Genomic DNA, 15,921 nt, shown 5'->3' with positions numbered 1-15,921 from the left:
ATGTGCTAAACACCAGCTTTAGATACAAATATTTATTTAACATATATAAGAGGAAATAGAAATATATAGCATACATGTATAAAGAGAATGCTTAAAAGGGAACAGAAACATTTGATATTTGTGCTATTATAGTATGTTTTTCTATGAAGAATTGGAAACTTGAAGCTTTGCTTTTACTTGACACGTACGCCCCTATCGTCCAAACATGGTCATGACTTCCGTGTTTACGACAGTCTGTGTGCCGGAGTTCATTTACGGCAGGCAGTGTAGGCACATGTGTTTCCAGAGTCAACAGCGTGCTCATTGATAGTCCAACCGGCCACCTTTAAAGGTAAATTGTACTTATTACTTTTCAGTACGAAGTTTACAACAGCAATTTTTTTATGTTGAATACCGGTTGGTGTTATTTGTCTGTTTTTGCACTCGGAGGTATAACGTTAATGCTAAAAGGCTAACCTCCCTGGTTCACCATGCTCGACAGTAACTTACTCCAGTACAACTGTTATTTATTTCCTGAAAGTAACGTTAATGTTATTATGATAAGGAACTTTTTAAAATATCCAAAACGATTTGCACCAGACCTGGATATGGAGTATTTTCCTTCGGGGTTTATTTGGATCACGATGATCAAACTTCATGTTGACTTCTCGTGGTTTAATGCCACGTTGCCCAGTGTAGCCAAAGATTCATTTTAATGTGTTTTACAGGATCTTTATCATGTCATTCCGCGGGGGTGGTGGTCGAGGAGGGGGTCGTGGCGGTGGTTTTAACAGAGGTGGAGGTGGATTTGGTGGTGGTCGTGGAGGTGGATACGGAGGTGGTCGCGGAGGTGGATTTGGAGGGGGTCGAGGTGGCAGAGGTGGATTTAACAGAAATCAGGACTATGGTCCGCCGGAATATGTTGTCGGTAAGGTATTTTTGCTTCCATTCTTCTGCTTGTATTTACATTCCCTTGTAAATTGCACTGCAAGACTGCATCTCAGCATGCTATAAAGTGTGTTCTTGCTCCTCGTGTCTCAGCTGTAGGAGAGTTCGTGCACCCCTGTGAGGATGACATTGTCGTGAAATGTGTGACGGAGGAAAATAAAGTCCCCTACTTCAACGCTCCTATATATCTGGAAAACAAAGAACAGATTGGAAAAGTGGACGAGATCTTTGGGCAGCTTCGTGATTTTGTATCCTTACAGGTTGTTGTATGTGATGCTGGCAGTTCTGTCAAATTTTACTGCGACTTCACGATGATAGTTAAAGGGACAGTTCACCCAAAAATGAATAATGTGTCATTAATTACTCACCCTCATGTCGTTCCAAACCCGTAAGCCCTTCGTTCATCTTCGGAACACAAATTAAGATATTTTTGATGGAATGCGAGAGCTCTCCGACCTCTCCATAGACAGCAATGCAATTCACACTTTCAAGACCCAGAAAGGTAGTAAACGCATAATTTAAATAGTCCATGTGACTCTGGTAGTTCAGCCTTAATTTTATGAAGCGACGAGAATACTTTTTGTGCGCAAAAACAAACAAAAATATTGCTTTTGACACAGGACAGAACAAAAATGTTGAATAAAGTCAATATTTTTGTTACAAAAACAAAAAGTATTAAGGTTGAACCACTGGAGTCACATGGACTATTTTAACAATTTATTTTGTACTACCTTTCTGCGCCTTGCAAGTGTTAATTAAAAACCTGTCTATGAAGAGGTCAGAACGCTCTCGGATTTCATCAAAAATATCTTAATGAGTTTGGAACAACATGAGGGTAAGTAAAAAATGATAGAAATTGCATTTTCGGGAGATATCCATTTAAGTGAAATGTTCTTTTGTATTTAAACCCATAAAGCGCACTGTATCGCATTTGATACATGCATTTCTAAGGCCTCTAAATTATCAACATGATCAACTTTGCTGATAAACTGTTTTACACAATTGATAGTGTGTATATATAGCAAGTATAAAGCTCTATTGTATAGCTAATTCTAAAAATGTCCACATTCAGATTGTGGTACACTTGTCTTTTTGCAGTCAAATCTTTAATAACTAATTTTAATACGAATTTCAAAATGCAATTTTTTTTATTTATTTTTATTTATTTTGTTTTGTCTAAAGATTCAATATACTTCCACTAAAAAATTGATTTTTCTGAATAATATTTAATATGTCAGGCTTTACAGGATTAATGAGCTAAATTGTTTCCTTAACAAATTCCTCAGTATTTTTCAGTCAAACTTTCAGAAAATATGAAGGCATCCTCCTTCAAAAAGTTACAGAAGGTAAGCTCAGTCCTTTATTTTTCTGGATGTGTAATGTTTGTTTTGAATCAAATTTGGATGGTACCTTCTTAAATTGAAGGTTTTTTTTTTTTGTCAAATTAATGTATAATGGAAGTAAATTATTATAGTTGTTAATATTATCATACAATTATCATAACTCTCTCTCTCTCTCTATATATATATATATATATATATGGATGTTATGTGTGTTTGTTAAATACTTTTTTTTTTTTCAAATCATTAACATTTTTGCATGGTGTAAAATAATTTGAATGTTCAAACTGGCGTGTGTTGACTCCATGTCGCTAACTGGACGGAGCGGAGTCACGTGACTACACACGCGTATGTTTTTAGGGGGAAAGTATTAATAGGATTATAAACCGATATAATCAACATGGGGAAATTACGTCGGTTAGAGGCTCTGAATTTCGGTTTCGATTAATCGTCAAGCCCTACTGCTGCTAGTCGACTTGGAAAAAGCTGTTCACTTTTCTTTTTTTTTTTGCTTTATATTGTCACAAAGGCTATATTTAAATTACAGTCAAATTAATGTTACATTTTAAAGTTGATATTATTTTGAAAAGTGTATATCTGGAGCAGAAAACAAAATCATTTCATTTGATCTCAGATTTTGCATGTGTCTGTTTTCTCTGTGGTGGGTTCAAAGAAATGTCCACTCGGAAGGTGAGAAAGTATTTTGAAAGTTGACGTGAGTCAACACACGGAGACTGTGTCCTCATGAAAGTTTGTCAATTGTATGCCATTAAAGGCTTGCCAGTTCGAACATTCAAATTATTTTACACCATTCAATAACATCAATATGGAAAATATGGCACTTTTTTCTGTGACACTTTGTCTATTGTATGTGTTTTAAGGCTTGCCAGTTTAGACATTAAAGAGATTTTTGAGGATCGGATGTTTATCATTATATTGAGCTACTACCGCCCTGATGCTTTGTGACCGATTGTGACACACGAATACTCATACAGACAGTAGCTCGCGCTAGGGTTGTGCTGATGGACGATAACATTTGATTCATACTATTTCCCCGCAAAGATGTGTCATCTAGCCTACCGCTCTGCGCTTTGAGAGGAATGGGACACAAGCTAGACACTTTTTCGAATATCTTCGTCTTCATATGTTCTACTGATGTTGCAAAGCAACACTTGTTGTAAAAGGTCTGAAGAGTGGATTTTATCTTCCACAGAGTCAAGACATTTAGGCAATCTTTGATTATTCACTGCCAGACAAAAAACGAGACTAAAATCACCGCCGTGTGTGAGCGGGGGTGCGACATGAGTGAAGATTTGGGAAAAGAAACGAGATGTCCATGTCCATTGGGATAAAATGGACTAGGCCTATTGTTAAAATTCACGGAAAATTGAGTGACCAGATCCAGATCGCAAAACAGAATTAAAAAGTGCTATCTGACCATTATTTCCTTTCTAGGCTAAGCTTTGTGCTTCACTCCTGTGGTAATATTCACGTGAAAAAGCATTCACATACAAAACACAGGGTTAGTAAAATAACAAAGTTATTTTTTTAAAAGTAGATAATAGTATTTATGTAAAGAGATATATTACAATAAAAAGAGCTCAACTCTTAAGTGGAAGGAACCTATTTTTTCCCCCTCACGTGCAACCTAGCGAATGAGTCATTATTTGGGTTAGTAAAAAATAACAATGATAGTTTTAAGAGAATAGTATTTATGTAAAGAGATTAGTATATCATTTACCTAATCCCCCCCCCAAAACCTAAAACGACGATATCATCGACCTTCACAATGTTTTACTGTAAACATCGTCAACTGCCAATTTAGGGGACATCGCCCAACCCTAGCTTGCACATCACATGAAGATCGCGCGCACAAAGAGGAGCACAGAAACTCATTGTCAGCGCTGTCCTGTGATATACCACTAAAGTAGCTTAGAAACTCAAAAGTCATAGCATATATTTTTCTACTTTTGAAGTAACTACATATAATGCACAACTTCACAATTAATAGAGTAGATATGACTAAAGCGCACGCAATCTTTCATTAATGCCTTCAAATAACTACTCTCACGGTGCTAATTTATTTTTAAAAAAAGAAATGTTCCACCTTTAATAGTCAACCATATTTACAGTACGTACTACATACCTTGTCAGTGAACTGAGGGCAAAAAAATTACAAAATAATCATTCATTAAACGTAATCTAGGTGAAGTGTTCAATTACAGGTGCACCACGTAACACTTTTTTTTCCCAGTAAAATATCCAAAAAACACTAGGCCAGTGTTATGTATTTTGTTCAGTTGAGTACTTACAATATCCCAAATGTTTCCAACTATTTGTAAATCATGAGAAATTGCTATTTTGACCAAGGAACCGAGACGTGTGAGGAAGTCGCCTGTCAATTGCGTCATATCTGCGTTACCCTCGGTTTCCGGTTTTTCTCTTAAACGCAGTAAAACGCTTTACTCTCACTGCAGTGTGCAACAAGTGTCATAGCAGCAGCCGAGCGATGCAACAAGTGTCATATCAGCAGCCGAGCGATGCAACAAGTGTCATAGCAGCAGCCGAGCGAACGCACAGAGTAGCGTCATAACATCATTACGTGGTGTCATCAAACTACGCCTTGGTTTTAAATAGGCGACCTCTAGTGGATGGAAAAGTTACGTAGTGCAGCTTTAATCGAGGTTTTGATTTTAGGTCATATCGTCCAGCAGCAGTATTGTTTTTATCAAATTTTTAACGGTCTCTCACATCCCATGTAACTCCATGTAACTTTCTTCTTTTTGCAATTTTCTTAATTCTTTTTTCCTTTTTATGAGGTCTACTCTGTAATATTTTTTTAAAGAACACCCCGCTGCTTATCAGTGTTATTTCCAATATTAGACAACGATCAGTGGGTGTTCTTTTATGATATCCATAATTTAGAAGATATTATTCCAGAATATCAAAGGGATTCTTATGAGCCTTCAAGCAATTTTAGCAGCTTCCTTTGCTGCTCTGCCTCTAATCAATACACTAGGATGTGACTAACACTATTATGATGAAGAATATTTTAATTAGCTTTTCTCTTTCTCTCCTCTTGCATCAGTTCTACATTGACCCCATGAAGCTGCTGCCCCTTCAGAGATTCCTCCCCAGGCCTCCAGGTGAGAAGGGGCCGCCCCGTGGAGGTAGAGGTGGAAGAGGAGGTAAGACCACACAAGAAAACTATATACATATTTAGTTAACACAGAATTGTGTAGCATTAGCATTGTGCCCTGCACCATGAATCCTAAAGCTTGTGTCGTATTTGCAGGCGGCTTCCGTGGAGGTCGTGGAGGAGGATTTGGTGGACGTGGAGGAGGATTTGGTGGACGTGGCGGTGGAGGAGGATTTGGTGGACGTGGCAGAGGAGGAGGCGGTGGTGGAGGGTTCAGAGGAGGCAGAGGTGGAGGCGGTGGACGTGGATTCAGAGGTAAGTTAGCAATGCTGATCCTCAGAAATTAATAATGAAATTAGTTGAAAGTACTTAATTCAGTTTAACCTTTTCACACATACGTTTAAAATATTCTAGCTGACCCCCCCATCATGAATTTAAGGCGACCGTTATTTTAGAATGCATGACCTTATTTTTTCCATGGTGACGTGACATGTTTGTCACGTGACACCGCTGCCACAAAAGCGCTGTATGATAGATGTCGTTTTTATTTTGTTCAAATATTCACAAACTTGTTGGGTATGTCATCAACTACTTGATATTCCGATTCTCAAATATGTTTTTCATTGTTTAAAACCCGCCATGTTAGTTTACGTCACAGTTCAGAGAATCGTATCTGTCAGATTTACAACACATCAATTCATTAATTTCTCCCAAAGTACATGACCGGTGAAGTGGGAGAAGAATAGAGTAAACGTTATAGTTACCTACACAATGTGTATTTGATATGAATAAAACACTTCGTCAATTTATAATTGAATGGATTGTTATTGTCACTTCCATAGACATCAGTGTGCATTTTACAAACTCTAAATGTATTGTTTTGCCAGTACTTATGTAAAAAAAAAACGCATGTGGTTGAAAACACTGAATAGTTCATTTGAGTCTAGCAGATGATCACGTGTTGCACTGAACGTTCTAATCACACTGGTGTGATTGTACGTGCCAAAGAGTTAATGGAATATTTTATCCAAAAAATGCAAATTCCATCATCAATTCCCCTTCATGCATTTTCGCTCTGGTTTGGGGTTGGTAAGATTTTTATGTTTTTGAAATATTAATGCTCATAAATGCTGAGACTGCATTTATTGGATCAAACAGTACGTAATATTGTAAAATTATTAAAATACTACCTTTTTTAAAATGTAATATATAATTAATTCCTGTGATGTCACATGGTCTTTTAGAAAGCATTGTAATGTGCTGATTTGGTGCCTACACATTTCTTTTTCTTCTTCTAGTTTTTGCTGCTTAATATTTTTATGGAAACTGTGATACATTTTTTTTTATCAGTATTCTTCGATTAATAGAAAGTGCAAAAGAGCATTATTTATTTGAAATGGAAATATTTTGTAAATGTCTTTGCTGTCACTTTTGATCAATTGAATTTGTCTTTGCTGAATAAAGGTAATTTATAATGTATGAATATATCTCAGCTGCTCTTTTCCATTTCATTAGGAGTAGTAGGAGTAACGCATCATATTTTTCCTACTTGCTTTGCAGGTGGAAGATGATGATGATGGACTCACAGGATGGGATCTGCTGTGGAAACTTCCAGTGAGAAGCCAGAAGCAGCATCTGGGGCCTGCCAGTGTCTTTTGACTTAAATGATGCCTCTCTTGTACAGCTGAACTTCTTACTTTTTGTATCATATATGTATTTTCTCAGCAGTGGATTTTTTTATTTGGTCTACTGATAGGGCTATTGTTTTAAGTTACGACATGTCTGTGTACAAGAGGACGGGAGTCTCCACAACATTGTGTGGTGGTTTGCATCCACTTGCATTTTTACATTTGTTGAAGGTTGGACCAGTATCAACTTGAACAACTTGAGTGACAAAATGCTGAAGCCAACTCCAAAGATAATGATGTAAAGAACTTTCATCGTTGGATTATATTGGATGTCTGCATTTACAGAATTGCAAATTGTTTCAGTTGATCTCTAGATGCCACCATGGACTTACAAAATAAAACCTATGGCATATGTACAACCTGTAGTTTTGTTTTTATTAATTCTTCTGTGACGTACCAACATCTTTGCTATTTTACAACTCCTAAGAGTTGTTTTTCTCTGTGACTTCAAATTTATTGATACACGTGTGGATATGCTCTACAGAGCAAATTCCACTCTCACGCCTGTTCAGTTGTTTTGCACCAAAAAAATTCCTTCATAGAAATTGTTGAGTCTGCTAACCTATCAGAGATAAAATGCAATGTGTATTATCAACAGTTAGACAGTGTTAGGTCAGGGTTTTTCCAGATCAGTGTAGAACCAAACAGAAGTGAGACATGTGTCTAGAAAAGCAATACTATGGTGCTAACTACAGTTTAAAGTAACAGATTCAAAATGTAAAGTATATATGTAAAGTAAAATGTAAAATCAGTAGAGTGTTTGGTGACTGTCTATTTCAAAGCCCCCGATGATTATCTATCTCTCAGTATTGTTTCCCCATAAAATGTATGGTACTTACTTATCCCCTTAATTATGTTTGTCCCTTTTGTCTTTTATGTGTCTTCTTCATATGTATGTAAATGGTTCTTAACACTTCCTTTAGATATTTGACACCACATACAAATGTCTTTTATTTCTTAATTCTAATGTTCTCCTGAAGGTGTTTGTATATTTGTACAGTTCTTGAATAAAAAAAAATGGTAACACTATTCAGTAAGGTTAATTAGCTAACATCAGTTAACTACATTAGTTAACATGAACTAATAATGAACTGCACTTAAAGCATTTATTTATCTGTGTTAATGTTAATTTCAACATTTACTAATGCATTATTAAAATCTTGTTAACTATAGTTAATGCACTGTGAACTAACTTGAACAAACCATGAACAGCTGTATTTTTATTAACTAACGTTAACAAAGATTAACTAAACCATGAACAACACCTCTGTTGAGCATATTTAATGTTAACTAAAGTGTTACCAATATATATATATATAATCAAAGTTCCTGCATGTGTGATTAGGTATGACGTCAGAACCCGGAAGTCTAATTCGCAGCTTGTTACTTTTGTAAAACGATTCTGAACAATCAGTTTTTCCTCTCATAAATAAGATGATACTTTTTCCTTAAGCGTGAAAAAACATTTTTGTGCACGTTAAATGTTAAATTTAGTTGGTCCTTCTTGAATATATTTTCTCCGTAAAGCGTTAGGTAATCCTTATATCCAGTTTCATATTTACATTTTATCAGGCATCAGAAATGTTTTGACAGGATATTTCTAGTTCGAGTCGAAACTGCTCCTTCATTCATATTTATCAGTTCAAAAGACCCATTAGATTCAAACGCGCTGCACGCGCTGAGAAAAACAACGTACTTTGCTCAAGCGTAACCACATCCTGGTCTCTGATTGGTTGAAGAAAGAGTTCTTCAGTTTCCCACACCTCCCTTCCCTTCTCTCGTGGTGGAAGACAAGCATGGACACAACTGGGAAAGTAAGTTAGCAGCGAAATTTGCCCTCACCCTTTGAACTACGTAACGTTTTAATTGTGTAACTTCCATTTGTGCATGTTTAATGTAACATTTGTGAACCTCCAGTGTCAAGACCCAATGCAGTTTAATCAAAAGCGCTTTCAAATATGTAGCATTACTTGTGCATGACAGGAGTAGTGAGTGCAGATCTAGATATACAAAGATCCATTGTGCTGCTGCTTTGACCTGTTTTCCGTTGGCCTTGTTTTCGGTATCCCGCTATGACAATGCATGCAAGATCACCTGTTAGTCTAATCTCTATATTGATGCATTCAACGGCCTTTCACCTTTACTACAGATTTCTTACAACATGCAAATGGAGATATCCCCATATGCTGTGCAGATTTTGCTGTACGTTTACGTTAACTGCATCTCGTTTTCCATCCAAAGCAGTGACTTTCATAACCTTAATTTTAGGTGAAAATTAGTTATGCATCTCTTCTAACAATATTTATGAACTAACAGCTTCTTGATTCATTCTCAGGTGATCAAATGCAAGGCAGCAGTGGCCTGGGAGGCTGGTAAGCCTCTTTCCATTGAGGAGGTGGAGGTAGCTCCACCTAAAGCCCATGAAGTTCGAGTGAAGGTAAACCATTAATCTGAACATTGTACCTCTTGACAAAAGCAATGGGTTATTTGATGTGCATAGATTGTTGATGACACGGAGTACTGTGGTGCTTCGTACAATATTTGTTTTTAAAGTCACCATGAAATCAAAATGGACAAGTTTTGTTTTTGGAAATTAGTCTTGAAATGATGGAATATTGCAGTGTTATTTTTTTTATTTTTATAAATGTATCCATTCATGACATTATTCATTTTTAAATTCATGTGCCCTCATAATCTTTAAAGGGGTACTATAATGCCCCTTTACAATAAGTCTCTGATGTCCCCAGAGTGTGTATGTGAAGTGTAAGCTCAAAACACCCTACAGAATTTTTTTTTTTATAGCATGTTAAAATTGTCACTTTTTGAGGGTGAGCAAAAACGCGTCATTTTGTGTGTGCCCCCTTTAAATGCAAATGGGATAATTGCTCTGACTCCCTTTCAAGAAGAGGGTGGAGCTTCAAGAGCTAGTGCTAGCAGCTCTGATTACCTCACGCAGACAGGCACTGAAAATGTCAGAAACTGTTCAGCCTTTTATGTTCAAACCGGAGTCTGAGAATGATGGAGAGACTCAAGAAGAAGTGACATGTAGAATGCAACAGGACGTTTCTGAATGGTTAATTGATGCATTTATGTAGCTCGTGGAGTTAATCTTCAAGTCATTGATTAGCATATTCTGTCATGATAATCTATAATTGGCTCATGTGAGAGCCACAGAATATGCACTGCATGAATATAGAACAGGTATAGTTTAGTTTAATTACGGTTATAGCTTATGTTGTTCTATTGCTTTTAAGACATGCTATTGCAATTGTGTTAAGTACTGTATTGCAATAAATGTGAAGGGCATATGCGACTACAACAACTCTTTCTTGACTCAGCATGGCCTTTGTTGCGTGTTCCCCGGGGTGGGGTTTATGTAAATTTAGTTAGTGATGTCACTAACCCGTTAATAAGCTTGTTGTAGTCCTTACCAGCCATTTGTTGTAGTCCTTTAAAAGCGATTTCTTTCAAATAAAATATCTCCCTTTGCTTTGAACTTTGAAAGTTTGCAGATGTTGTTTATGCTCAAACAGCAACATTACAAACTAAAGTTAAAAAATTCAAATCATAATAAACCACCCCTTTAATCAAAATAACTTCCCCTCCCTCTTGCCACAGCATCTGTTCTCTGATGGCGTGAGGGCGGGACATCCTGTCACTCACATGAGATCATAGCAATAGCAAACCACAACCATCCAATCATTGTTTGAAAAGCCGTTTCACTCGGATGTATGTCACCGTAACCTACATAATTTAACATTTTAAACTGACATATCAGAAGATTGAGATCTTTTTATAACTAATAATTGCACAAGCTCTGCTAAAGCTGTAACAAACCAGCTTGCAGCTGCACCCTGTCAAAGCACCATGTTTTGTGACAGATTTACACTGAGCAGGTTCAGTTTTGACTGTCTTCCGTGTCTTGTCTAATGCATGATTATGTAGGTAGGAGTGTTGTGTTTATGATTTTGTTCTTTATTACAAATAATTAAGCAATCAAATCATTTATAGAGAAAAATGTATTGTGGTTTGAATAATAATATATTCAAATATAATGGTGAGAAGTCTTGCATGGTTGTGTGTTTCAGATTCATGCTACAGGTGTGTGTCACACTGATGCCTACACCCTGAGTGGAAGTGACCCTGAGGGCTTGTTTCCTGTCATCCTGGGCCATGAGGGGGCAGGCACTGTTGAGAGTGTTGGCGAAGGGGTCACCAAATTCAAAGCAGGCATGTCAAAACGAACTATTAACCCTCACTTCAATGACATTTATTGTAAAAAATGTGAGCAGTTTTGGGAGTTATGCAGAAATTAATGAGTTATGCCTGAAGCTCTTTCATTTTTTGTTAAGGTGATACTGTTATTCCGCTGTATGTACCCCAATGTGGAGAGTGCAAGTTTTGTAAAAATCCCAAAACCAACTTGTGTCAGAAAATCAGGTAATTACGAATATATTTTCCATAATTTTCTCCTTTATGAAAATACACTACCATTCAAAAGTTCGGGGTCAGCAAGAAGATTAATACTTGTATTCAACAAGGATGCATTAAATTGATCGAAAGTGACAGTAAAGAGACTTTTGAGCTTTGTATCCATCAAAAAATAAAAATAAAATGATACACAAAATGTTTCTTGAGCAGTAATCAGCATATTAAAATGATTTCTGAAAAATCATGACACTGAAGACTGGAGTAATGGCGGCTGAAATTCATCGCGTTTTAAAATTTCAGAAGTTATTTCAAATTGTAATATTTCACTGTTACTGTGTTTTTTATTTTTTAAATATCAAATAAATACAGCCTTGGTAAACATTAGAGATTGACCCCAGACTTTTTAATTGTAGTGTATGTCTTGTTATTTTTCATGCCAACTGACAATTGGTTTATAGATGCTCAGCTGTGATGTAATTCTTTCAGGGTGACCCAAGGTCGGGGTCTGATGCCCGATGACACCTCCAGGTTCAGCTGTAAAGGAAAGCAGCTCTTCCACTTCATGGGTACCAGCACCTTCTCCGAATACACTGTGGTGGCTGAAATATCTCTGGCCAAAGTGGATGAACATGCCCCCCTGGACAAAGTGTGTCTGCTTGGCTGTGGCATCTCTACCGGATACGGGGCTGCCATCAATACTGCCAAAGTCTGCTTCATTTAATTAATGTGCATGTCTTTATAATAATACGAATATTTCCTTCTGACCCAAAATGTCACATGGTCAATAGTCATATTCACCCTGGTAGGTTGAGGCCGGCTCTACTTGTGCTGTGTTCGGTTTGGGAGCAGTGGGGCTCGCAGTCATAATGGGCTGCAAGTCAGTCGGTGCCACAAGGATCATTGGCATCGACATCAACCCAGACAAGTTTGAAATTGCCAAGAAGTTCGGCGCCACTGAGTTTGTGAACCCCAAGGACCACAGCAAGCCCATTCAGGAAGTGCTGGTGGAGCGGACAGATGGAGGGGTTGACTACTCCTTCGAATGCATCGGCAATGTTGGCATTATGGTAAACCGCAGAAAAATCAGCCGTTTAGATAGGGATGAACGAAAGCTGACTAATACAGCCATACAGATGTCTACAGCAGAACTGTAGATCTCCGCTTGGTTGAAGTCGTCATTGTTCCTCAAAATATTTGCTGCCATGGTAACTCATAAATAGAGACCGTATATTTAACACTATTGTACTTATGTGAAGTGCATAATTGCCCAGTTGTTTTATACAGCTTAGGATGCCCAAGATGACCAATATTATTTTCACTTCTTTTGAATTCAGAGGGCTGCTCTTGAGGCTTGTCACAAAGGCTGGGGAACCAGTGTCATCATTGGTGTGGCAGGGGCAGGGCAAGAAATCTCCACCCGCCCTTTCCAGCTGGTCACAGGGCGTACATGGAAAGGCACAGCTTTTGGTGGTGGGTGTATTTTTATTTTATTTTTTATTTTATTGTTTTGTTTGATTAATTTTATTTTGATATTGTTATATAAATGTATTATATTTTAATAAAAATGTTGATTGTATATCTTATTTTTGCATGTTATATATTTTATGTTCCCATTTTCAAATGGCATATGATATATGAACATGTAGCATATAAATATAACATTGGGTAATTAACTTCATAATAGAAGGAGACCAAGTCGTCTTCACTAGATGCTGACTGGGTCACTCAAGACTTATACATGGGTTTCTATTGGGTTTTCTATTTTATGATATTGCTAGAAAACGTCTTTCATTCAGAAACATATTTTGGAACGTGTCAGCTGAATGTATTTTAGATGTATGTCTGTCTTATGTCAAGTTGAAATGTTCCATAGAATTATTTTATGGATTGTGAATATTGACCATGTGTTTGCCATGTAAATTGCCTCAATGTTAACATGGCGTAAAAACAAATGTAACAAACAAATCTTAACAGAAAGATTTTCTCTTTGCCTTTAAGGCTGGAAGAGTGTGGAGAGTGTTCCTAAGCTGGTGAATGACTACATGAGTAAGAAGCTGATGGTGGATGAGTTTGTTACTCACACAATGCCCTTTACCCAGATCAATGAGGCCTTTGACCTGATGCATGCTGGGAAGAGGTACATGCCTGTTTTTATCTGGTGCTGTTTCATATTAATGCAATGTGGGAAACAAACTGATATTTTAATGCAAACCTTTCTCTTGGCTTCTTCCATAGTATCCGAACTGTCCTGCAGCTTTGAGCCTCGAGTTGGAACATGAACCCTGCCTTGTCCTGCCATACACACCATACATAAAGTACCTGCCACAGACATACTAATCATTAACACCCTTGTCTCAGTAGTTAAAGTGTTGACTGTTGTGTTAAGAGGTTGTTCTGATTAATAGTTATTTGTGTGTGGAGTTCCAGTTACACACTGAATAAATGTGATTGATCAAACACAAAACGTTCTGTTTCCTTTTTTTTTAATCTTAATTAAAATCTTGCAATATTATTGGCTTGGCATCAAATTATATTCTGTATAAATCTGCTCTGTTATAAATCTTGAATGTACATTAAAAGCATAAAATATCCAAATAAATTATGATGCATATAAATTAACCTATTCAAAATGTATTTTCAAATAGTGAAATTCTAATGACTTGTTCATACTACACGATAACTATGATAAAGGAAGGTTTTTTTTTTTTTTCTAAATTTAAAAGAATAGCAGAGTCTATGGCACAGAGGAGTCCATCAGCTTTTTCCAGCTGGTGTCCGTTCTTCATACCTCGCTAACTCCGTTAGCTGGATTTGATTGTTGACGATTTAGCATGATCTTGGATTGTTTGGTTCTTCGAAGCTCATCCTAGACTTGCTTTCATAGCAACAGGTCTGTAAACTTAAACCTGCTCGGGAGCAGGCTTATTTCATGTAAACAGGATTAGATTGCATCTTGAGGTGATATTTAAAATCTCTCCCAGCCACTGCTACTTTATCACAAGAGTTCATTACTGAACCAGGGGCAATAATCATTTTAAATAATAATAATATAAAAATGTATTTGAAAATAATATAATGCTGTGTAAAAGGTGTATATACTACAGATGCAGCCACTTGATTGAGAGATTTATTTGTGATGGAATAATTACTTTATAGTGTTATTGCAGTCTTGCACACATGCTACAGTTACATGTACAGTTACTCTGAGCCATGCATTAATTTGAGTGATGACGGATATTTTGGGAGTGGCTTGATGCAGCGCAGGAGAAGCAGAGAACTTGATCTTGAACTTTAATACTGTCACGTAACAAATCTGCTTCAAATTAACTTAAAAATTAAATGAATGAATTGCTAATTACAACATTGAAATAAAAATGTAAAGGGTGTATAAATAGTTGGTAATCATCTTTTTTTTTTAAATATCATTTATCTATTATAACTTTTATGTTGGTTTGGCTGTTTCCTTATAAAGATCCAGAAATTTGTGGGGCTTTTTTGTGTAATTTGTCAAGTTTTTTGCCAGGTGGCTTTTTTATTTAGGCATGATGTCATTACGTTGCTGTCTTGCCGCCAGCCAATCGCTGCATGCTGATTGTTTCGTGTATCGATGCATCTGCCCTCTTCAGGGAACACAAGAACGCGCAGTAATCTTAGATCATTTAATACAGATATTTTATTCCAATTCGCAAATTCGTTTGAAGAACTAAATTAGCCAGAGATCAGTTATCAGGATAGAAGATCTGGGATCTGTCAAATCATCTCAGATGTATTAAGCGAGGTACGAAGAACGGACCCCTGATGTGCAACAGAAAGCATTGACAGCCAATTAGAATACATCTTGGCTCAAAGAGCTTGACCTGCAAGCATTTAAATGGGTTTTTGTAAGAAAAATATCCATATTTAAAACTTTATCAATTAAAATATAGCTTCCGACGGACCAACGGAAGCTAGATATTTTACTTTATAACGTGTTAAATATCGCTATTTTTCTTACAAAAACCCATCGAGTCGCTTCAGAAGGCCTTTATTAACCCCCCGGAGACATGTGGATTACTTTTATAATGGATGGATGCACTTTTTTAGGGTTCAAATTTTGGGCTGCCATTATAATGCTTGGAAGAGCCCGGACATTTTTTAATATCACTCTGATTGTGTTCGTCTGAAGGAGGAATGTCATACACCTGGGATGGCTTGAGGGCGAGTAAATCATGGGGTAATTTTCATTTTTGGGTGAACTAAAGCAGCAGACAACAAAAGTGCAGCGTGTGCCTGCCTATACTAAAAAGAACGTTATTTTCCACTGACCACTGGTGTAGAATGGATGCTAATGTAGTTAGTTATCTTTACTGTTATTGGTGTGAACTGGCCTTTAAAGTCGGCATGAAACGGAGGTTGT

General features: G+C 36.9%; 2 protein-coding genes across 2 annotated transcripts; both read left to right on the top strand.

The window, feature by feature from the left end:
* The first annotated feature begins 238 nt into the window (after positions 1-238).
* gar1 (GAR1 homolog, ribonucleoprotein) lies at positions 239-7,453 on the top strand. Its single transcript, XM_079839668.1, has 7 exons — positions 239-331; positions 708-907; positions 1,021-1,175; positions 2,214-2,273; positions 5,356-5,455; positions 5,563-5,721; positions 6,967-7,453. The coding sequence occupies exons 2-7, from the start codon at positions 718-720 to the stop codon at positions 6,975-6,977; spliced, it is 675 nt and encodes a 224-aa protein (XP_079695794.1). The 5' UTR covers positions 239-331; positions 708-717; the 3' UTR covers positions 6,978-7,453.
* Positions 7,454-8,443: 990 nt separating this feature from the next.
* Positions 8,444-14,141, top strand: adh5 (alcohol dehydrogenase 5). The gene is made up of 9 exons (XM_079839472.1): positions 8,444-8,908; positions 9,430-9,531; positions 11,183-11,324; positions 11,447-11,534; positions 12,012-12,231; positions 12,332-12,592; positions 12,860-12,995; positions 13,524-13,662; positions 13,761-14,141. The coding sequence occupies exons 1-9, from the start codon at positions 8,891-8,893 to the stop codon at positions 13,783-13,785; spliced, it is 1,131 nt and encodes a 376-aa protein (XP_079695598.1). The 5' UTR covers positions 8,444-8,890; the 3' UTR covers positions 13,786-14,141.
* The last annotated feature ends 1,780 nt before the right edge of the window (positions 14,142-15,921 follow it).

Source organism: Gobio gobio (genome assembly GCF_949357685.1).
Source record: "Gobio gobio genome assembly, chromosome: 16".
Taxonomy (NCBI): Eukaryota; Metazoa; Chordata; class Actinopteri; order Cypriniformes; family Gobionidae; genus Gobio; species Gobio gobio.
The sequence above is the reverse complement of the archived record's forward strand: the minus strand, read 5'-3'. Positions and strand labels throughout refer to the sequence as shown.